Source organism: Nansenia antarctica (assembly GCF_963989245.1).
Source record: "Nansenia antarctica genome assembly, chromosome: 1".
Lineage (NCBI taxonomy): Eukaryota > Metazoa > Chordata > Actinopteri > Argentiniformes > Microstomatidae > Nansenia > Nansenia antarctica.
In genome coordinates, this window is record NC_137674.1 from 84,982,868 (window position 1) to 85,007,999 (window position 25,132).

General features: G+C 42.7%; 1 protein-coding gene across 1 annotated transcript in view; it reads right to left on the minus strand.

Moving 5' to 3' along the window:
* Window positions 1-25,132, minus strand: part of sorbs1 (sorbin and SH3 domain containing 1) — a 66,281-nt gene that overhangs the window by 8,179 nt on the left and 32,970 nt on the right. The window contains exons 11-20 of the mRNA XM_080526660.1: window positions 24,009-24,123; window positions 22,400-22,483; window positions 15,813-15,862; window positions 12,568-12,749; window positions 8,400-9,631; window positions 7,904-8,339; window positions 6,459-6,541; window positions 5,710-5,880; window positions 4,442-4,488; window positions 3,948-4,062 (exon numbers count right to left, since the gene is read on the minus strand). Coding sequence (XP_080382786.1) covers window positions 3,948-4,062; window positions 4,442-4,488; window positions 5,710-5,880; window positions 6,459-6,541; window positions 7,904-8,339; window positions 8,400-9,631; window positions 12,568-12,749; window positions 15,813-15,862; window positions 22,400-22,483; window positions 24,009-24,123 — 2,515 coding nt within the window. The remainder of the gene's footprint in view (window positions 1-3,947; window positions 4,063-4,441; window positions 4,489-5,709; window positions 5,881-6,458; window positions 6,542-7,903; window positions 8,340-8,399; window positions 9,632-12,567; window positions 12,750-15,812; window positions 15,863-22,399; window positions 22,484-24,008; window positions 24,124-25,132) is intronic.

Sequence of the window (25,132 nt, forward strand, 5' to 3'; positions counted from 1 at the left end):
ATCTAATGTTCAAAGAGAGCCTCTCAGAGTAATTTGTGTTTATATGGTGTGCTTACTTGACACCATAATATACTGTGTGTCTGTGTGTTTGTGTTGTACATGTTGCTTTTTTGTGTTTTTCCTGTATGGTTTTTTTCACTACCCTGAATGTGTTTTTTGTATTAAATGTTTTATGTTCTCTTTCTTTTGTCTTTTGCTCTTCTTTTTCTTCTTTTTACTTTTCTTTTCTTCTCGTTTCTATTCCTCTTCCTCTTACCCTCTTTCTCCTTTCATTACTGTCCTTCCCCCTCCTACTGTTTTCCTAGTCCCGATAATATGCTTACTTTATGAAATACTCGCAATGTTAATTTAAAATGAAGCCCTTAAACGGAGATATGAAAAAGTTGAAAATAATATCATTAAATGTTAATGGCTTGAATAACATAATTAAGAGGAAAAAGATTATCCTCCAGCTGAGGAGAGCTGGAGGAGATGTCCTCTTTTTTACAAGAAACCCATTTAAAAAAAAAGAACATGACAAATTGAGTAGGGGACAAATTTACTCCAGTTCATATGGAACACAGAAGAGGGGTGTTGCTATAATTATACAACCACACATACCATTTAAAGAAGAACAACATATATACGATAAAGAGGGCAGGTTTGTTTTAGTAATTGGTAAAATAGAGTCAATTACTGTCTCATTTTTAAATGTATACTATCCACCGGAATTAGGCCCAGAATTCATGTCAGAAATAATCGAAATGTTAATGACAAAATGTAAAGGAATCACCCTAATGGGAGGAGATATGAATCTTACAATAAATTCTAGGCTAGATTCCTCAAATAATAAACCACACAGAGCTGATAAAACATCATCAATTTTAAGAAGTGCAATGTCAGAATTTGGATTAGTAGACATATGGAGGATGCTAAATCCAACAAAAAAAACATATACATATTATTCTGGACGATTTCCAACTTCCAATAGACTGGATTATTTCTTCATGTTTAAAAAAGACGTAGAGAGGATGGAAACATGCACAATAGGCACAAGGGATTTATCAGATCATGCTATGCTATCTATAACTATACATTTGGATATAAAGCAAGGAGAAAAAATATGGAGATTAAACAATTCACTTCTCCAAGATAAGATCTTTGTTGAAAAAATCAATAAAGCCATAAAAGAATACGTAGAGATAAATGACAATGGAGATACTAATCCAACTATTATATGGGAGGGCCTTAAAGCGGTACTACGAGGACAGATAATATCATATTGTGCATGGAAGAAAAGACAAACACAACAAAAACAGAAAATACTTGAACAACAAATACAACACTTGGAAGACAAATTAAAAAATACAAATGAAATAATAGTAAAAAATGAATTAAAAAAGAAGTATAAGGAGTTGGATAAAATCCGTACAGAGGAAGTGGAGAAATTAATGACATACACCAAACAGAAATATTACGATGGAGGACCTAAGTCTTTAAAACTCCTAGCATATCGACTTAAGACACAGACTAAAAAAGCACACATTTCGAAATTGAAGACTGTAGAAGGCTCTGGAACAATAACGGAAAAGGATAAAATAGCTGAAGAATTCGTAAAATATTATGAGAACCTTTATAAAAACACAGGAAACATTGACCTGGGACTAATGAAAGATTTCTTACATAAGTTAAACTTAAAGCAAGTAACAAGATCAAAACATGAACAGCTCATTAAGGACATCACAGTAAATGAAATACAACAACAAATAAATAATCTTAAAATGGGGAAAACACCAGGTGATGATGGATATACTAATGAATTTTATAAAACTTTTCAAAAACAATTGATACCACTACTTTTACAAGCATATAAGTTTGTATTGCAAACGGGAAATTGGGCAACTACTTGGAACTCATCTATAATAACGGTTATACATAAAGAAGGTAAGGACGCTACTGAATGTTCGTCTTACAGGCCAATATCACTACTGAATACGGACCATAAAATAGTAACAGCCATTATTGCCAATAGGTTAAAGGACATCGTGCCAGATATAATAGACAGCGACCAATGTGGTTTTATACCAGGTAGGCTGTTGTCAGATAATATAAGGAGGACGTTAAATATAATGGACTACGCACAAAACAATGGTGCAAACCTTCTACTCTTAACACTGGATGCAGAAAAAGCATTTGACAGAGTGCTATGGCCATTCATGTTTGAAATTGTAAGAAGCTTTGGATTTCATGAGAATTTTAATAAATGGCTTCAAGGAATGTATAAAAATCCAGTGTCAAGAGTAAAAGTAAATGGCACAATATCCAGAAGATTTCCAATCTATAAAGGTACAAGACAAGGAGACCCACTCTCAGCAGTTATATTTGCTATATGCATGGAAGGACTAGCAGAAAGTATAAGGAAAAATAATACCATCAAAGGCATAACGATAAAAGAGGAACAGCACAAACTGGCATTATATGCAGATGACGTGGTTGTTTATTTAACATCACCAGCCCAATCCTTACCAAGCCTAATGGAAGCAATTACAGAATATAGTAAAAACTCTGGTTATAAACTAAATGAAAGTAAGTGTGAAGTATTAACAATTGGAGAACAGATAGATTCGGAAATTAAGGAAAAATACAAGTTGAAATGGGATGCAAAGAAAATCAAATATTTAGGAATCTACCTCACTGGAGATATAACAACATTATACACCGACAATTATCAAGCCCTTGAAAATAAAATACGAGAAGATCTTAATAGATGGAAGATAACACCTGAATCCTTAATGAGTAGAGTAGAAAGCGTCAAAATGATGATCCTCCCACAGTTTCTGTTTCAAACATTACCAGTTCCCATTCCACAGCGTAGCTTCAAAAAATGGAATACAATGCTCTCAAATTTCATTTGGAACTACAAAAGTAAACGAAAAAAAAAAGGTTATCACAACATTTAAAAAATGTTTTTAGAGAACGTTATATCCTAGAACATTCTGGGAACTTGAAGAAAACTTCCCGCTGAAAACGTTTTCAAGAACATTAGGGCATAATGTTCTAGCAATGTTGTCACTTAACATTTTAAGAAGGTTATCACACAACATTTAAAAAATGTTTTTAGAGAACGTTATCCTAGAACATTCTGGGAACTTAAAGAAAACTTCCCGCTGAAAACATTACGAGAACGTTCTAGGTAACATTCTTTGAACATTTTTAGAACCAAAAATTGCTAGCTGGGGTTGTACTATGAATTATCATTCCTTTGTCCTAGAGAACACATGGTCAAGATGGCTTCCTGTGACCTGCCCCCTGCCCTTTGACCTGAGTGATACTGTCCCTCTTTCCACACCCTAACCTGTCCTGAGGAAGGTGATAGGACTGTATATGTGTCTTGTCCGAAACTTGTATCACCATATCACTGGGAGTATAACATGTGTGAGCTAAGACAAGCTCTCTCTCTTTTCTCCTACTGACCATCGACCTGAGCTGACCCCCAGACCTCTCTATGACATCCAGAGTAGGAATGCTGTAAGCTGGATGTAACTCAGACGAAGCTTTGCTCGTGATCTATTTCAACCAAGTACCTATGTAAATATCCTACATACCTACATAGTGAAGTCATATTTATGGGGAGAACTAATGGCTCACCCTTAAGAAAGGGAGGGTGATTCTGAGTTGTTTTGTTTCACTTTATGTTTCCATGTTGTGTGTTTTAATGTGTGTTTTTTATGCTGTGTTCTTATGCTGTTTTTATGCTGTTTTTATGCTGTTTTTATGCTGTTTTATGCTGTGTGATGTTTTGTTTTACTTTACTTTATGTTTCCATCGAGGACCACTTTGGAAATAAGTGTTTTAAATAATGCTTTTAAGTGCTATCCTCTGGACATTACTTAGTGTCATGATGCTTAAACGATTAACGCTTAAATGATGTAAATTCCTAATAAAAATAAAATAAAATAAAAGAATACCTCAACATAACTCCGTGGAAAGATGCCAACTCTTCCATGGTGCTCCCCTTCAAACCAGTTCGCGTCCACCTGTCGATAGATGTACACAATGTCTCCCTTTTGAAAAGGTAACTCCCTGACAAAGAGAAGTAACAACAAATATAGGTTAGCTGTTGGATTCAATAGTTTCAACAGTGTGTCAATACTCCTCATCTAACGAGAGTACTAACATAAAAAGCAAGTCTGTATAGAAATATTACGAGATATATAACCATATAAGACATTTTTACTAGAACAGAGGCTCTATGGTGTGTAGACAGAGTGATGTTGTCCCTGATGTTTATATTGGTAAGTGAGAACGCTGTCACTGTCAGTCACATGAACAGGTACAGTATATGATGATTACACTGATTATGAGATACACTGAGGTTTATATTTTTGCTGCAGATCTCTCTCAATATTTCATGCACGTTCGTGAAAACACTCATGGTCACGTGTCGATGAGTTTTACCCACTTTAGAGTCTCTGCTCTGAAGTCAAACCGCGCCAGGGCTGGAGTTCTCTGTAACAGATAGAGCAGTGGTTGTTCAGAAGCTAAGCAGGGATGAAAGGGGTGGAACACACATTCCCTGCAACTGTACAGACCATGAGTTATCTTCCAGCTAGCTGGCCTCACATGCCAGTCTCCAAACCTCACATGGTACCATATGTAAACAACGCTGTCCTCCAGCTTGTGATATTACTGAACTACTGGGAGAAATCTGCCTTTTTTATCCTGAAATGTATGTACCGTATGTCAGTGTCATCATGTGGTTTTAAATGTCCATCTTAGTTGTTGCTTTATCTTCTTTGCTCTTTGTGAAGCGCATTGGGTCACATTTTGTGAGAAATGCGCTATACAAATAAAACTTGATGTGATTTGATTTGACATTGTTTATCCATAACAGAATAGGCACATCCAAAATAAATATATGTTATATACTGTATATGTTGTTTTCCTGTGTTTTTAAAAAAACAATTAAAGAACAAGAATCAATGGGTAATCATTTGTTAGAATGTTATTCATGACAATTGTAATAACTTGAAATGTTTAAATGTGTGTGTGTGTTATAGTTAACCTCTGAGCTCATCTGGCTGTGAGTAACGGCCTTTCAGCATCCCTGATCCACCGAGAACATTCTAGCCATGACAGGAGGGACCCACATGTGACTGGGTTTCTGTCCACTGGCACAAACTCAGCCACTGCGTAGTGCACTCACCTCATCAACATGTTATTTTGTTCAACAAGAGGAATTAGGTAGTGGGAGAGTATACCTAACCCTCCCCTAACCCTGCCACCCCCCCTCCCCCCCTGGACATGCATACAACCTCCCCTACCCCTAACCATCTTCCCTAACCCTGCCACCCCCCCTCCCCCCCTGGACATGCATACAACCTCCCCTACCCCTAACCATCTTCCCTAACCCTGCCACCCCCCCTCCCCCCCTGGACATGCATACAACCTCCCCTACCCCTAACCATCTTCCCTAACCCTGCCACCCCCCCTCCCCCCCTGGACATGCATACAACCTCCCCTACCCCTAACCATCTCCCCCTAACCCTGCCACCCCCCCTCCCCGTTCGTTAACTCTGTGTTCTATGTGCTCATGTTATCTGTTGCTTGTTGTTTCTGTGTTTTCCGTTTCTCCCATATTGTCAGCGTCTTTGAGCCTCGGAAAAGCGATATATAAATATAATGAATTATTATTATTATTATTATTATTATTATTATTATTATTATTACCTCCGATCCAGATTTCCTTTTCTCTGTTGTGTCGTTGATGTTGAGCAGTTCTCCGAAGCGCTCGTTGGTGATGAACTGGTGGTGCGTCAGGACGATGCCCGTGTGTCTCCGTGAGGCCGTGTCTGCCTCCTCCTGCTCCCGCTTCAGACGACGCTGCTCCTCCAAGATTTTCTGTCAGAGAAACATAATATTGTCTGCTTTTTAGTTTGTAGTTTTGATATTAAAGTTTCAAAAGGAGTGTGCATTCCGATGACGTTTTGTTTAGAGAGGGAGAATGAAGCTTTGAAGCTTTCTTTGAAACAGCCGTGCCTTTTTTACCTACTAAAAGAGCCGCCTCCTCTCTACAACGCTACGCTGCTATTTACACACAACAACCACCAGTTGGCCTGCTTGTAAATTAGCCTGCCTCCTACACAGAAAAATGGCAAAATAGCTTCATACTAGCTTATCCTGATGTGATTTTGAAAATGTAAGGATACTGGGTGGTGGAACGCACATATCTAGGAAAAGTCATGAAAGGAGGGTCCTGAAATTTGATCGAGTGCAAAGATATAACATTTTTCTTTACTCACAGGGGTCAAATGACCCCTCATGGCTGTTCTAATGTTAAGAAACCAAGTGAGCCTCACCTCTGTGTTAGGAAACCAAGTGAACCTCACCACTGTGTTAAGAAACCAAGTGACCCTCACCTCTGTGTTAAGAAACCAAGTGACCCTCACCTCTGTGTTAAGAAACCAAGTGACCCTCACCTCTTTGTCGCCGTGCCGTCTCCTCACCACCTCGTCCTGACTCTCTCCAGGCTCACCGAACGTCAGCTGGGACGAGTCTGAATCTGATTCAGAAAGGAAATGAAGTCCTGAAGACATAGAGGCATTCTCATTCTCACAGACACTCAAATACTCAAATAAAGAAGAGTACAGTATTATAGTGCAATTAATATTTCTAGCAAATACATAACAAATACAATTCCAATACAATTTTACAATTCCAATTTATGAATAAAACATATTTAAACATTTTATTTAAAGCATAGTTAAAGCAAGTTCCATATACAAGGTGTAACAACAACAAAAAAGCAAAATGCACACACACATTTAAAGAAAAATGTATTCCCACATGCAAAAGGAATAAACACACTATGACCCAGTGTGTTTACTGTGTGAAACAATACACAACACAGGATGATGGCAAGAGGAAACAAAATATGAAAGATTTTTGGTCATAATAAAGTAATATGAATATGATATAATATTTTCTACACGGTGAATCATCCAGATTACCAGAAACTATAATATAATATACTCATCTCCCTCCCCACCCTGCCTTTAGCTAGACATCTCCTCATGTCTCCAAGCAACTGTCAAAAGTGACAACCGCAATAATTCTCAACCCTTCAGTCAGCGATCACTGTATCACTCAGGATACAGCTTAGGACAAATGCCCAAACCAGCTATTATATAGAGGTAGAGGAGGTGGCCGTTACTCCTGGCCAACTGAAACCCAGATCCTGTCAGAATGATAGAATGGAGGATGAGAGAGGAGGACAGACCCCTGATAGAGCTTGTGTGTGTCCCCCAAAACAGACAAAAAGGCTCCAAGATGCACTAAGCCACACATGGTAACACATCACTTGAGGGTATATATGTAATTCTAAAACAAAATCACCTACATAAACGTTACAGATAATTTCACTTTTTCTCCATATTTATCTGATTTCTAAGCAATACACCGATCTTTATCTATATAGATTTTCAGAAGAGGTGTTATTTATTTTATGCTTTTATAGTATTGACTCTTACATAATAACTCCTCAACTCAGGTGTTATCGAAGACAAAACCGAATGTAGTCATTGAAGTGTTCTGAGATCGGTTTGTGAGAAAAAAAAAAAACGTTTGTCAGGCAAGACCACAACACTCTTTCACTATGAGATGGAAAAAAAACACAAAACACCACAAAAAAAAACGAGATAGGAACTGAATTGTCCCTGAATAGTCACACACCACAACACAGAAGATGGAAGATGGTAGCATCACTTTGTGGAGGCGGAGGAGAGAGAGAGGGAGGAGACACAACGTGAAGAAAAAAGGTTGCGAGGAGAAAAAAAAATGGAGTGACCATACACAGAGATGGTGCACATGGTGTAGGTTGATAAAATAGGTTTTGACAGTTGGGTAAAAGGATGTAAATAGCCACCTCTGCGGTAAGCTGCCAGGGGGGACTGCAGAAGGTTTCCATTGGCATCCAAGCTCTCTCTCTCTCCGTTAGTCAGGCTGTCACTGTCCCCCCCCCTTGATGGCTCCCCCCCTCCATTACTCAGCCTGTCCAGCGCCGCCAGGGAGGACAGTCTCTGTGGGATGAGGGGGACAGAGAGGGGGAGGGGGAGACGCCGTGGCTCGGGGGACGACGACACTCTTCCACTTCCTCCGTAGGTTGGCGTTGTTGGCGAAGGCCTCAGGTCACCACCGCCTCCTGCCATCACCCTGGTGGCTGAGAGAGTCCGTTTGGCCGTTTGGTGGTGAGAGGAGGAGGAGGAGGAGGAGTGGAGGAGGGATCTCCTCAGCCGGAAGGGCGCCGGGCCCATGAGGAACAGGTTCCCGGGGAGAGGAGCGGTGCCGGTCTTCTTCCTCTCCTGAGGAGACAGAGACGACAGTTTGTTGTTGTCCTGCTGCTGCTGGGTCGTCGTGGTGACGGCGGAGGCGGAGGCCTGCTGCCTCTCGTGCTTGCGGATGGTGGTGAAGCGCGTGTACGAGGCCGGGCAGGAACCTTTACACTTGCTGGGTTTGAGGTGGTGGTGGTTGTGGTTGTTGTGGTGGTTGTGGGAGGGGATCTGTGTGACTTGTATGCTGGGGGGACCGTCCGATACACGAACCGCCGCTGCTGAGCGGTGGTTCTCTCCGTGGGTTGTTTTCTCCTCCTCCGTGGGGCTGTGTGGAGCTTCCATCTCCGTCGCCTCTGTCGCCTCAGTCCCAGAGAGTGACTCCCGCTCGGCTTTCAGCGTGTCGCTGAACTCTGTAGAAGAAGAGGCCGCCTCCTCTAGCGTCTCGCTGCCTGATAACGAGGCCGATCTCTCCTCCCTCCTGGCTCCTAGCTTGCTCTCCCCGTCCCCCAGAGTACCTGAGACCTCCGCCTCTGCTTGGACGTGGTCGGAGACGAGCAGGGACTCGGCCGAGACGGCGGAGGCCAGGTAGAGGTAGCCGGCCCCGGGGCCGTGGGCGGTGGCGGGGGGGCTGTGGCTGCGTCCGGCGCAGTGCAGCGTGGGCATGGAGGAGGAGCGCGTGGGCACCGGGCTGGAGCGCTGGATGATCAGCTCGAACTCAGTCACCCGCGACGACACGGAGTCCCGCGGGATGTTCCCCCCTGACTCCTCGTCCTCGTCGCCATCCTCCGTCTCTCTCTCGGCCCCTCCCCCCGCCGACTTCTCAAACAGGGAGGTCAGGCTCCGGACACTTCCGTGGGGGCTGGAGCCCACCGAGGCCGGCCGCTGGATGCTGTGCATGTTCCGGTACATGGTGGAGAACTCCATAGCCGTCGTACTCCTTCCGGAAGACGCGGAGGGGCAGCCGCCGTTTCTGAAGCCGACATTCCCGCATTCAGAGAGGAGGGCCTCTGCTGCTCCTGTGGCGTCCGAGCCACATGACTGAGTCACTCTGTACAGGTCGTCACAGCTGTGGGCTTTGGGGTGTCTGGCGGGGTCAGTAGTCCTCCTGTCCTGGGGCTCACCACCGCCAGGGAGCAGCAGTTTGGGCTTGAACCTCGAGGGGAGGATTTGGGGGATGCAGGCTTTGGCCGCGGACAGGGACTTCTTATTCTTACACTGGTAACCCTGGTAACCTAGCGCATCACTGGCAAGAACCACTGACCGACTATTTACAGAGGAGCAGCAGGGTGAAATAATATAGCCATTCCCACCTTTATAATCCACTGGCAAGCATGCAGGACATAACAGAATAAACAGCACATTAGGTTACAATGTTGACAAGATTCACACACACTGAAAAAGTACAGTACAGTTACAGTGTAATCCCAATTCTAAAGTCATTTTGGAAGACCAACTTCCATCAAACAGTTGATGCATTTCACATCAAGTAACAAATTACTTTGTTATACTACTACTAGTAATGATGTTTGGAAGTTAGTGTGTAAAAATGAAGTAAAATGCTTTGTTTTCAAATGGAGCAGTGAAAAATGGCACAAAATACTGATAACAAAACAAGTGAATCTCTCAGAATAGAGTCTCTTATTAGAATGATGTTTATCCTTCATGGTTTCACATTCTACGTACGTAAGTCAACCTCCAAAGTACTGAGATTGGACCTAATGTGTGTATCCAATCACATCCATTCTGGATCAGACTATTGGTGATTTGTAAGCAGCAACATAAAAGAAGTGAAACAACACAAAGGGCAGGATGCTATGAGATGTGATGTTGGCAGGGTTGATGTTTAGAAACATCAAGGTGACTCACTAAACCTTGTTAATGCTTTAATATGTTCAGTCAATAAAATAAATGCAATGCTCACCATTAGTAAGAAAACCTAAGAAACGTTCATACTCACTTCAGTATCAATGAAATAGAGCCAATCAGACAAATTGGGATGTCTTACCCTTTTCAACTTCACCCAAAAAAGCTTCCTCTATCACATGACCATACAGTGTCGTATACAACTAAAACAGCTGTGACACAGTCTGATCATGTCGGCAACCAATCAAAATGTTCGGACTTTCCTTTTGAAACACTGAACTACATTTCAACGTTGTTGAGAATCACAACACAAACTCGCTAGTCGAGCCAAAATACTGCAACAACGGATTGGGTGAGTAATCCCCACTGCTACCTAGTTAACTATAGCATTACTTTACATTGTTAGCAGGCTCACAAAACAAGCTGTGTTAGTTGACTAGCGATGTGTCGTTGATTATCAACAAGGCGGAAATGTATTCACAACATTTTCAAAAGAAAAGTCAGATCGTTACATCAGATCCCGACATGAGGACCAAAGCGTTAGAACGTGTCACATGTGTTTAAAACAGCGAGCTCCAACTGGTTACTAGTATGCCTAACCGTGACCCAGTTCTAAGGTTTAAAGGCAGCGGTGACACCAGCCATGATGGGTCGGCTTTACAGTACGACTGTTCCTCGCCTCAGTCTTTGAGCAAGGGGTGTGCTAGTACGGTAGTACAGTAGCACTGGAAGCATGGGAGTTCACTGTCACAACCATTTACCCACTCAATTCTAACGAGTATTATGCTAATGAGCGGTAGTTTTGGCTTAAGTCGTACTGTATGTGCTAGAACTTCCCACGCTACCTACTTTGAACAGTCACACACTGCGAATCGTTGATTCTATCCACTAGTAAACACATTTTTAAAGGAGAGTTATCATCTAGCCACTAGAAAGCCCAACAGGCAGCAAAAGCTCAGTGAAACACTAAGTGAGCAATCAGCATTTCAACAGCATGAAGGAGGATCACATGTCGTTTCCTTGTGTGTCTGCACTTTATCGTGTCTTTTGCTGTTTAGCAACTGTGTCTCAGAGCCAAAGTGGTGTTTCTGGCAAGCCATAATGAAGGAGCACGCCAGTCAGTTGACTTTGTTCAGGACTCAAGGCACAATTCCCTTTACAGCAGGACTTTCCACCACTTTATTGAAAAGGGACTTCAGTCAAGATTTTATGGAACAAAATACCAGCCAGTCTCCTTTCTCCTATGTATTTGTAATATTTAACATTTAAAATCACTCTATTTAGAGTAGATAAATAGATAGATAGATATTTTTATTCAGTCAGGACAGTGCATATTAATGAACAGTCACTTATACAGAGTATGGTGACAGTAAATATGCCGGATTTAGCTGTGAGCTGTGAGCTAATTTGCACCCGTAGAGAAATATTTAAGAAGTAATAATTGTAATTTAGCTGCATAAAATAAACTAGTAACTCTTCAGTAAACATACTATAATATGGTATTATGCGCATCAAGCACAAACAAATAAACAATCCAAACCGACTAGGTCAAAGGTCAGCTCTCTGACTTCTCTCTGACTTTGGGAGTGAGTTTTGCTTCCCAGTTGGGATTCCTGACATGTTAAGTATCGGGGGTAACGTTGCTTGTGCCTGCTATGTCCTTTCCTTTCTCCTCCCCCCCCTCCCCCCTCCCTCCCTCCCTCCCTCCCTCCCCCCTCCTTTCCTCTTCTCCCCCCCTGCATGTCTCTCCCTAGTCATGTGCACAGGCATTCCATCCCCTGACCTCACTCTGACAGCTGACTTCCTCATGGCTGACCACCCTCTGTGTGGCTCTTGTTTATCTCACCCCTGTCTGGCTCAGCTATGAAACCCAGTTAGTTATCTCCCCTTTCCTCCCCCTTTCCTCCCTATCCGTCCCCCTGCTGAACCTCTGCTCCCTGGCTTTAGAACACTCTGGAACACAGCCCCCTTTTTTTAGTCGTCCTAACTAACTGCCTGTTCAGAACTGGAGGACGACTCGGGGGGGGGGGAAGCCCCCAAGGTTAGCAACTTAGCATCCGTCGATTTTAGCAGAAAAAAACCTTTAAAAAAAAACAAAAAAAAACTCACTCTTTCAATGGTGTTCCATGTGGATGAGCAGCGTAGTTTAGTGAAACACTCCATGACATACATCCGTTAAAATAAAGACAAAAGCAAAAGGTGTGGATTTCAACTTAAAAGTCAGAAGGAAACACAGAGTCTATCCCTGAGACACTTTTTTAATGGTCCAACATCCGTATAACTCATCGGTTCCATCGCGCTGGTAAAACCCTTTCACAGGTGGACTCCCCCCCCTCCCACCCCCCCCCCCATCCCCCCTCTTTACTAGCGGCCTGTGGCGTGGTAGGAATCCTACCTTTAGAAGAAGAGGAGCTGGGGTGGCGCTTTTGGAGCGCCCGCAGACCCTGCAGGGGAATGTCGCCGCCCTCCAGGACGCTCTTGTAAACATGGCGGTCGCATTCTGGAGCCCCGGGCTCGCCCGCGGCGGACCTCCCGTCGTCCTTCTCCACCTCGCTGTGTCCGCCCTGACAGTTGGAGCTGGAGAGAGAGACAACCATGAGAGAGAAACAACAACATGAGCGATTAAAATCCTGACTATAACAGCAGCTTTTAAACTCTGAAAGTGTGATTAGATTTACGTTTACATTTACATGTTTGGTGTTTAGCAGACGCCTTATTCCAAAGCAACTTACGATCGATATGTTTGACTAAGCAAGTGAAGCGTCAGTTCACCAGTTGCAGCAGGAAGAGTAATCTAGCTCAGGCCAGGGGCCACTGGCAGTCGTCGTTTTTTTTTTTTTTGGGGGGGGGGGGGGGGTTGGAGAGATTAGGAGAGTGTTTATCCAGCTAGCTGCAGAGTTAGCTGGCGTTAATACAAGCCAGTGTTGATAATAAAGTGCAGCTTTTATCCATTTAAAGTTCTCACAGTAACAGTTATGGAAGTTAAAATGACGCATTGGTGGTGAGTTTCCATATGGCACTTATAACTTCTCTTAACATGTTCTGGGGTAGTAAATGATTTGATTCGATTTCTTTTCCTTTTTATGAGGGGGGCGAATTAAGAGTAAAAACGATGCTTTCATTACAAATATTCCTGGAATTTGGACCCTTGCTATAAGTTGAAACGGGACTCACCACCATCGCACCATGTGGGAAACAGTCAAAGAATATTTTTAGACATATCTCACATTTGGCCTCTCTGGTATGCTAGGATAAGGGGATACTCTGACTTTGGTATTCCACCCCTTATCTGAGCATTCCAGAGAGGCCAAACGGGAGATATTTCTAAAAATATTCTCTGAATGTTTCCCACATGGAGCAACAGCCTCTGCCAGCCGCGCACCTGTAGTCTTCTCAGGGTTATTCAACTGGAGATGCCACAAAGTGAGATGCCACAAAGTGCTCCACGTTTCTGCTGCTCTATTTGTGCAGCCGTGCACAAGTCTGCTTGTTAAAAACTGACACCAATTTCTAGTATTGTCGTAAATCAATCAAAAAAATAAAACAGTCAAGCCAGTCTGACTGGTGTAAATTCAGCATGTTGGAATTTGCTGCATCCATCCTATAACACATACATTACAGAAAGGTGCAGTCTAATTTTAATTGCAGAATATCCAACTTTCTTTTACGTTATCAACAAGAAAGATACTTCTTACACACGAGAGAACCAATTAGAAGTAAGGAGAAGATAGTGAGACTGAGGGGAGAGATGCGTTAGGCCTCTGAAAAGGTGCCTGATTACAGTTGTTAAGCAACTGAATTGAATTAGTTGCTTCCTTGTTTATTCAACTGCCTTAACGAGATAGCTTTTTATAGTTCTAGCTTAGTTCTTCGCTGTATTTATAGTTCTAAAGGGGATAACACCTTAGAACGTCTGAGATGGTTGCCTATGACGACAGTAGTGACATCATAGTGTGTCATCACACTCCCTGAGGTGAGTCACATTATGACTTAAGGCCCCGATTTTGTCGCACCGCCGAATTCGATTCCATTGTTTTGAATGAGACAGACAATGAATGCACACGGCGTGCGATGCGATATTATCGCACGACAACACTCGATTCTCCATTCACACCAATTGAAATAATTCAAAGAATTGAGAATCGAATGTTGTCGTGTGCATTGGCCTTTACAGTTATACGACTGGTCTCACCAATAGTATTTAATGAGCAGGTGTCGGTGTGCTAACCTTACTGACTAACACAGCTTGAGCAGCAATAATGGACCATACCGAAAGCCTAAATACTTGAATAGTGTGATGGTAAACGTTTAAGTTTATGCAAATAGACTGATGTGACCCTATGTGTCCCTCGCATCAACATTATTCTAACTAATCAGTTGGTTATAGCTAACCTTTAACCTTTAAGAAGTTAATTATCTGCAACGTGGTATACAAACAACAGGCATCTGGTTTGAAAGAAAAACAGTTTTGTTTATAATAACATTACTTTTGTAGCAGAAAGTCTATTAAAGCCAGCCTCCAGTTTCAAAGAAACCCCAGAGAGATCTCTGGCACCCAAAACACATGTGTCACACATGTTTTACACAGTTTTACTCACATTTAGTTGTTGTATGCATGTGTAGTAACAGTGTAATAACTCTACCCTTGTATGTTACAACATACAACACAGACAGTAGCACCAATACAGCATTACTGCACAGGTAAACATCTAGTTTATTATGTTATTATGGAATGCACATTACAACATTGCACAAACAATATTGCATCTGGGAAATAATGTAGAAATTAGAGTAGGTAAAGATAGATAGAGTTATATAGATAGATATAAATACACTGGTAATTTATACTATCAGTAGTAAACACACTATTAATCTCTGTTTTAGTCTAAAGTATAGTCACACTACAGTTATAATATATGGCAAAAATGACTGATTTAAAATGATTCATAATAACAATTAAAAGATGTAAAGCTCCGTGCAGAAATGGAGGGAGAAGTTTTTAGTCACTGGACCCCAGGAGAGTCTCCATGGCTAGGTCCAGAATTCCTGACATTTTATTACGGAAACAAAAATATCGACACATAAATCTCTGCTGCTGACAACAACACGAGATCAAAAGCGATCAGAGCCACCACACTGGCGGTTTCCCTGTTGGTCCAACACCTTCTTTTTATACCAAACTGTTATTCTAGCGTAAGAAGCAGGCTTCCTACACCCCACCACAGATCATGGATGTGGAGATACCTAGCAGAATGGTTAGGAACAGTGTTTCCTCTCCACAAATTATATCTGACTTTTACTCTGATTTGCCTCAGCTGCACCGAAATCATAGTAATTACGTCCCTACCACCATCCCCCCCAAAACATCTTAAAAGCAAACAGAGGACACACTGTACTGTGCTCCTACCCTGGTTAAAGAGGGACCTCTCAGGAAGTAGGAGTCCCCCCCCCCCTCCTAGAAGGAGGAAATCTCCACAGGGGTGTTAGACAGACACTTAAACAACCAACAAGCCCCTCTCTGACAGTCGCCCTTAAAACAAGCCTTAGAAAAGACGAACCCGCTGATAGGGAGTCCTATAAGCACAGAGAATGAACTTAAGCGGTATACGTGTTAGGAAAGAGAGAGAAGCGTGGACTTACTACTGCTGGAGGTCGGAGGGTGTTTCCAGGGGGCTGAAAGCTGGGGCACTCTGCAACAGACCAAACAAAGAAGTCATTGATAGATCCACGGGAAGGTCTGCTCCACGCAGGAGCATTAAGCTGAGCTGTGGTGGTTCTGTCGTCTCTCTCTCTCTCCTGGTGTTTGGTACTGTCTCCAAAAGCAACCAGGGTTCTTTAGGGTTTTTTCTTTTTTTTCTTAGAGAGACCAAGCGGAGGACCTTTTTTTACATGGAGGAGCAAAGCGTGTGTTTTGGCCCTGCCTGCATGCAAGTTGGAGAAAACAAGCGGCAGTGAGTGAGGAGGGGTGGGGAGAGGGGTGGGCGTGCGTCGGTCAGGGGCACCCATGCAGGGAGGGGGGCTGTCACAAGGCTCAGCCAATGGGCTGGCGGCTCTCACAAAGGCCCACTCTTTTGTCTGGTATTGAGTCACTCTCATTACCGACGGACCAGACCAGGGGACAATTAACCAGCTGGTGGGGCAAGCAGGCCAAATTACACACACACACACACACACACACACACACACACACACACACACACATACACACACACTTATATACACACACACACACACACACAGAAGACCAACATTGAAAGTTCCAAAAAATACAACACAATGGAGGCAAACTACACAAGCAATGGGCACAGAAGTTCAAAGGCACAGTCATGACAAATGCACACATAGAAAACGAACTGGACAGACACAAACACACAATACGAGCCTAGTAGGCAGTGAAAAACAATGAGTGAATAAGTATGTTTATAGGACTGTGCAAAGCGGACAGACACACGTAGATATCGTAGTTGGAAAGCAGATGCTATTCTGGGTCGGTTACTAACCCCAAAACACAGGGAGAGCCATTCGCTGGGGTAGCTCCCACTTGCATTTTGAATGGTTTAGAGCTAGCTATCTTTAGCCCACTGTTTCTGTTGCTTTTCTCCGTTGCAGACGTCACGTCGTGTAAAAATAACAGACGTGACACGGAGGCTATGAATAAAAGCACAAGTGTTGTTTGCAAATACGATTGCACAATCCCAGCGCCAGCCAGCCTCTTCTGGTGGCACCAAATCCACTTCCCCCCCTTGCCTCCGCCTCCCCCGCCCCCTCCCCCCCCATCCTCCCAAACAGATGACCACCAGACCAGGAGCATATTGCACAGCTCATTTCCCACAACATGCCTTTCCCGCCGGTTGCCAGGGTAGGAGGATCATTAATAACCTTCAGAACGAGGCCTATCTTTATAAGACTGGGCTGGCTGGGTCTATAGATAATCTATTTATAAATGTTCCATGGCCGAGCGCTTCACCCTTTGAGAAAGAACACGCCACCGCCACTGGATGATCTGTTGTCTATACTCTCCTGTCTTGTATATCCTCTCCTCCTCTCCCTCTGATCTCTAAGTCGTTCTCAACGAGGGGGATGAAAATGGTGTCCCATGATACTTGTGGGTAATTGACCTTACACACACACGCGCTACACTGATGGAGTAAACAGGAAACGTTCCTGAAAGGGCTTATCTGAAGGAAAGTGTGTTTACAGTATATGTCAAGTGAAATAACAATCTAACAAAAACATAAACAGATACGTAATCTACAAAAAAACTTCAAAAGCAGTTTTTGTCCAAAATATTAAATTGGATGGATGAAACAATCAGAAAAGAGTGACATGAAAGATATAACAGAATGCTCATGTGCATAATCAATCATACTAGCATAATATAGAAATATCTCCATAGTTTCCACGACTCTTCACAACCATGACATTAAACTATTCCCATCTGCAGTCTCTTTGTGTAGCTAAACTGAAAAAGGACACATACAATAATAACGTAAGCTGTTCATGGCTCGATGCACCAAAGATACCGTGAATTTATTTGCCGTGACATGTCAGCGGAACACTTAGTGTGTTAACAGTGTTTTCATACGCCTGTTTCCAAACAGGTGTTGGAGATGACTCAAATGAATTTACTACTTTGCTGAGACGTAGCCTATATATATACAGGCCTACATTTCACGTTGGGGTGCTCTGTGCTTCATTCATATTCAGATATATGAACCATGATAATATGATTGTCAAACGGGATGTATTCCTTCCCAAAATGTAGCCCCCATTTGGTTTAGGTATTGTCTTACAAAAACAACAGCTCTCCCCAGCGTGGCAGTACTGTTATAGCTGCATCCTTATCCCCCTCCAGCACTAAATACTTAGAGATAAAGGTTAAGTACATAACAGAGGTTAAACATGAAAACACAATGAGCTGGGGGGGCTTATGGGTTGCTTCCGGTGGAGCATTAAGGTCTTGGTGGGGAGAGGGAGGAGGGGGGGGGCACAGCGGTCAGGGTATGACTCGTACAGACACGGTGGTCAGATAGCTGTATCCATGCAGCTGCCCCCCCCCCCCTACCGCAATGCTAGACAGACTGAGTCAACCAGTCCGGTACCAGACCCAAATGCTCTTCCCAACTGTAGTTATGTGTGGAATTCTTCCTCTCTTTAAAGCCTTGTATGTTCATGGGAGCTCTGGGACTGAATGTGACTGTGACATTTTTACAGGCCATTGTAAGCTGATGACTTTGTATATGTATTAATGAGTGCTGCTGTTGTAGCTTTACAAGGATGTCGCTGTGTCTGGTTGGAACTGGACAATTTCGATAACAATACACGGCACAAGGTTGGAACAGCATCCCCATGTCCATCAGATTTGCCCCCTTCTATCGAGTCCTTTAAATCTGAGCTCAAAACTCACTTGTATTCCTTAGCGTTCCCTGACTCACTCTGACTCCTGCCTTGTTTGTTTTGACGTGTTGTTCTGTTCCTCTGTTGTTTCTGTTGGTTGTTTATTTTCTGTTTATTTACACTTTAGGTGCAATTTACATTTACTGTAAAGCACTTTGGTTGACAAGTGTCATGTTTAAATATGCTATAGAAATACATTTGATTGATTGATTGATTGATTGATTGATACAGTATAACCACTCTCTGTTGTTAGGCCAACATGCCTACCATCAAGGTATTGTTCAGCTCAGGCAAAAATAGAGAAAACCTACAACAAACAATATTTGTGAAGAGTATTTCCTATACGTCTCCTCTTTAAGTCAACGGCCGTGTAACAGTATTATAACAACAAGACCTCACAGGAAGAACACAACACACAAAGCCTCTCATCAAAGGCATCTCATCGCTCACTCATGATTACTGAAATCTCCAGTCAGACATTACCGGACGCCCCCCCCCAGTCACACTTCTACCAGGAAGAGATACGTCAAACACCGATGCGCCGGTGAGTCTAGCCCCCGGAACCTTAAGGTCAGAATACTACACATACCAGGTGTAGCTTTAGCCGCGACTTTGACGTGAGTCAGTCATCAATCTGAGCTCATCTGGCAGCTATCCACGCACCCCGAGATGGCACTCACCACGGAGGGCATGTTCTAATACTACGCCCCCCCCCCCCCCCCCAATATATAACCAGGAGTGGCACGGAGACTTTTGACATGACTTTGCGTCAGACATGACTTTCCGTGGATACCACCACCGACCACGGTGACTCCGAAAGAAGGTTGGGGAGGAGGAAGGAGAGATTCCTGCACCCACGTTTGGCCGAGCCTGACGCTAAAACATGACCTCATAGCATAGCATAGTCGGCGGTGCCGCCTCATATGATCCAGGGTGTGGTTTTCCAGTCAGGCTGACTGGAGGTTGGCCCAGACAGACAGGCTGACTGGAGGTTGGCCCAGACAGACAGGCTGACAGAGAGGACATGGAGACAGCACAACATCTGTTTGTGGGCAGCCAGAATCTTTCTTGTCTGGTGCCAACTCCAGAGAGACGCCCCGAGGCGCGGATTTGTCAAGCTACTGTATATAACAGTCCAACAGACTCAACTGATGCAACGTCACCCCAGCACGGGGCAGATTAGATTAGATTAGATTAGATTACATTCAAAACGACACGGCTGTTCTAGTGTTAATGGTCATCATCCAATGTTACCACGTCACCAGCTGATCTACAGAGGATTTACTGAACTAACCGCTAACTAACTGCTAACCACTAGTTATCCTCAGAAATGATGGTCAGGTTACAGTTAGCTAAAAAAGGTACTTGGAAAAACCAGCAAAGGTCTGGAAAAAGGGTATTGTGGACCCGTTAATATTAATATTATCATGTACCAGAGCAATATTCATACCACTTCATATGAGAAACATGGTGGTGTTAGGTTTGGGCATGTATAGCTGCCACTAGAAGTTGTTAACTTTAAGTTAACTGCTGCAGAATGTGTTCTGAAATGTACTGAAACATCTTGTCGGCTCGAGTGCAAGCAAATACCTCCAGATTCATTCATATGGTGCTTCATCATACAGTATGACAATGACCCAAAGCATACTGCCATAGCAACTAAGGACTTCTTCAGGGTCAACACATGCAAATGTCTTGACTGGCCAAGTAGATTAGATTAAGTTAAATTAAATTAGATTTAAATCCAATTGAACATGCATTTCATTTCCTGATGATAAGACTTTAGGCAAAATTACCTCAGAACAAACAACGACTGAAGAAGGTTACAGTACAGGCCTGGCAGAGCAACACCATGGTTACAGTACAGGCCTGGCAGGGCATCACCATGGTTACAGTCCAGGCCTGGCAGGGCAACACCATGGTTACAGTCCAGGCCTGGCAGAGCATCACCAGAGAAGATACCCAGCGTCTGGTGGGGTCGATGGGTCACAGACTTCAGGCAGTTATTGAATGCCAAGGATTGTCAACCAAATACTAAACATCAGCTCTTAATTTGGACATTTGATAAATCTATCCTCCCTTTACTTCTGGGCACCCTACAACAGTGGAACTATGCCTAAAAAGTGTTGTAATTTCTGAATGGTGAAACCAATATGTACACAAATACTACCGATGTTAAGAAGATGTTCATCCTGTGTGCAATCATGTAGCAAAGTTAGAATGACATTTCTGAGACAACAACCTCAAAAAAATAATCATATCAACGTCAATAAATTGACCAACCGACATGTGACTAGCCAACAAGCATCAAATCAATTTCAATCAATTTCCAAGATTGTCCAAAGCTACTGCACTCTTGCATTTTGACCTTAAAAACCAATACCGTATCCAACCGAATGTCAGTTAGTTAGGTCAAAGGTTAACTTTTGACTGTTGCATAACTGTAACACAATATAAAATGTCCCATGGGGTAAACAAAACACTAAACATACCAGACAGACAAATAGAGACCACTCGTGATCCAACATTCACGGGTTATCATATAATTCTAATTTTGGCATAGTCATCAACTTAAGTATTACCCAGAGTGCACCTTGCCCAGTCCTCTTGTGTATGCTACGTGTCCTCATTTACAGGGTCCACATCAGTGTAAAACCCTGGGGTGGTGAGTTAATGACCGGGTACAGCAGCGGTGGTGCCATGCTCGGCATGGCTGGGCGGAACCTCGTGTGAGAAGACAAAATGCAACGATGGCTTGATGCCTGACGCACCCACAACAGCTAGATGGTAAACGGACTGACTTATATATAGCGCCTTATTCCAAAGCTCTTTACAACGGCCTCTCGTTCACCCATTCACACACACATTCACACACCAATGGAGGCAAGCTACCATGCAAGGCGCCGGCCGGCCCCGCTCATTGGGAGCGATTTGGGGTTCAGTGTCTTGCCCCAAGGACACCTCGACATGTGGTCAGCCGGGGTTCGAACCACCGATCGATCTGCCGACCTTGCGATCATTAGATGCCGGCTCTACCTCCTGCTCCACAGCCGCCCCTACCTGAATTATTATTTACCATAATACAATGGGGCACCTAACCTGAATTGCCTTGGTAATTCGCTTACTAGTGTGTAAAGAAATGTGAATCATGTAAGTCACACCGGATAGAATCCATTGCTACTGTAGGTAGTCATTCAGCTGCCAATATTGAGTTTATCTCAGTTCCAATCCAAACTATGTAAGCCTCAATAATAAAAAAACTGTTGCCAAGATATACAATATGGAAGCAGAGAAAATATATCAAAGACACTTGGATTTCAGGAGTTCTTGAAGTGAAGAGATGGAGACAAAACAATTACTCACTCCACTTATGAGTCTGGCAAGTGATAACAAGCAATGATAGCAACGGCATGAGTGTTGAAACCACCATGGATTGCATCGACTTGTCACAAACCCATTCGTCTTTCAACATACAGTTAGAAGGAATACACATGCTGGTGGAGAGTGAGGTCAACAAACATCGCTGTAGAAACACAGCTATGTAATACTGTCACTATTGAGCAAGCCCAGTTGATTGAGCAAATTCAAACCACGGCACTCGTGCTGAGAAAAGTCGTTCTGGGTAATTACTTTCGGTATACACCCTATTAGGAAACTTTTGAGGAAAGGGACGTTTTAGATTTTGTTCAGTTTGCAGATGTGAAGTCAAGGGTAGAAGTTGGGGTAGTCCTTATAGACAGACATGGTTTGTTTTAAGCATTTAAACATGGACGTTATTATCACATGCATTGTTTAAATACAACTGCCACTGAAAGACTTCAACGACTTACCACTTGCCCAAACTCCATCTCTGAAAAGAATCTATACCAAGGCTCACTCTCTATATCTACCTCTTCTGGCCTGACATCCTGAGTCTACAAGGGCATGGCGACAAGGAAGAGGAGGAGGAGGAGGAGAAAGACAAAGAGAAGACAGTTCAGAGAGCAAAGACATTCACAGACAAAGACAATGAATCTATGACACATTACTGATGAAGTCAACATTCCCAACATGATGAATTACTTCACATAAACATTCCTATCATGAAGGAATTAACCCAGACAAAAAAGGCATACGCTAAATGAATGTGATTATAAGTGATTTTGGATATCATATCGATGTGCCTGGTATCTTTAGATTAAATTGATAGGGACATGCACATCATTTTGTGATACAAAATCAAACATCGTGAAGTAGTCAACTGGGGAAAGTCTGTGATATACAGTATGTAGCCTTTAGCTGTAGGTAAAATGAAAAAACTACACTTTCATGGGTCCTTTCTTCTTCTTCTTAACATCTATTTACTTATGGAATTGAATGAATAATATATTGATGGGAATATACTGCATCAAATGTTTTATTTCAATAAAAGAATGAATACCGAACCACATGGCAACAAACATTGTTGATGTCATCGATTTCGCTACTGATCGTACAGATAAAATGCTCCAGTGATTTAACCACGGCTTGTTCTCACTGTTTACAGGGCTCGCTTTGGCAAAAGCCTGATCCCCGCAGCCATTGTTGCCTTAAATAATAGACCGCGCTGAGTGTGTGTACTTGTGTATCTGTCATGTGTAGTGCTGTCTGTTGTTGTCTGTGTTATACAGTGTTGTATGTATATATGTATACTGTACAGTGGTGAGAAAAATGAATTTCACTCTAGGGACTATAAATCTAATCTAATCTAATCTAACTCTGTGTGGTGCCATGGGTCTGGGATGTGGGCCAAACTGCTGCTCATGAATGAAGCTCGGCATCATTTACATTATTATCTAATAACTATTAGAGGAGCCGAACCTATGATGTCTTTTATTCTATACGAGGCAACAAGAAGAGGCTGTCAGCTAAGACAACAATGAACTGTTCATGCGTTTATTTAATTCCACTCTTGATGAAGAGTTCATTCTATTCGCTTTAGAATGTACGTACGCCATTCTAGAAGATTATCATCCGTCTATAGACAGTATCGGTCAAATCTAATAAGAAAAGAACGCTCAAGGACATTGACAATTATTTCTCATCGGCGTCTTGCACTTTCTCTCAGGAGAAATGTGCCCACGTGACTCTGTCCTTTCAAAGCAGAGCGTTTCAAAGCATTCGAGTAAATAACCATTATGCTGGACACTGTAAGACAACGGCTACTATCCTTGTAAGGGATACCCCCCCACACACACACAGCCAGGTAGGTCATCTGTCACTGTAACAGGAGACCCCCCAGGAATGTTGTACACATGAATATTGAGTCAACACATACTACATTGCCTTCAGAGCTTGTCCTAGTTAGTGAAGCGGCCACCTACAGTAAGCTCTTAGAGGGGGAGACGGCTTACACAACACGCGTAGAGACTAGAGGAGGCAGCACAGGCAAATTACAAGGGTGTGTTTGTTTTGTCATACCGTTTTCTCCAGTTTCAGGACAGATGATTTCCCCGGCTCGTACTCGAAGATGCTCTTGGGTTCGGCGCGGTACTTCCTGGTGTCCACCTTTTTATCCGGGGGCTCCCACTCGTTCCTAAAGGAGGGGGGGGGGGGGGGGGGGAGAGAGAACAAATTATCCTTATCAAGCAGTCTCCATGGCAACCAGCCTGGGCTAGTTTTTTGGGGGGTGACATCCCCTCTCTCTCTCTCTCTCTCTCTCTCTCTCTCTCTCTCTCTCTCTCTCTCTCTCTCTCTCTCTCTCTCTCTCTCTCTCTCTCTCTCTCTCTCTCTCTCTCTCTCTCTCTCTCTCTCTCTCTCTCTCTCTCAGAACTGTATTATATTTTGAGATTACAATACTGTATTCAATCTATAGTCATGTACTGTTAAGGCATGAATAAAGTGTCATGTAAACAAGATTAAGCCCAATGGTACATAAAACCTTCAGCTGAGGTTCCTGAGAGAAAACAAACAGACAATGCGGTCCCTGAGAGAATGATGATGAATGATTTGTCCCGCACGTACAATAAACTAACATTGTCTAGAATTACACAATAGACGTGAGAGGTTGAAACGCTTTCATTACACGCTTTTACAGTACATGTATCATTTATCATTCATGTATATATCAAACTATTTGCCATGGTGGGGAAGAGAGTCATAGATTTAATCAAACGGTAATTCCATAACACAAACGTCATTGCTGTGTTAACTGTTCCCTGTGCCTGTTTGTTAACTCTGTGTTCTGTGCTCATGTTATCTGTTGCTTGTTGTTTCTGTGTTTTCTGTTTCTCCCATATTGTCAGTGTCTTTGAGCCCCGGAAAAGCGCTATATAAATACAATGAATTATTATTATTATTATATATATATATTTTAATTATTATTATTTATTTTGGTACGTTTTTAAACAACAAACATCTAGACGTCACAACAAGGACAGACATTAAGGGAAAACAAATAACTACATGAAGTAGAAGAAAGTAAGATATTACAGTATTAAAGTAATTATAAGACAAAACACAACAGCAAACTAAAAAGACAATAAGCAACAGCAAAAAGACAAAACAACAACAACAATGAATTATTATTATTATTATTATTATTA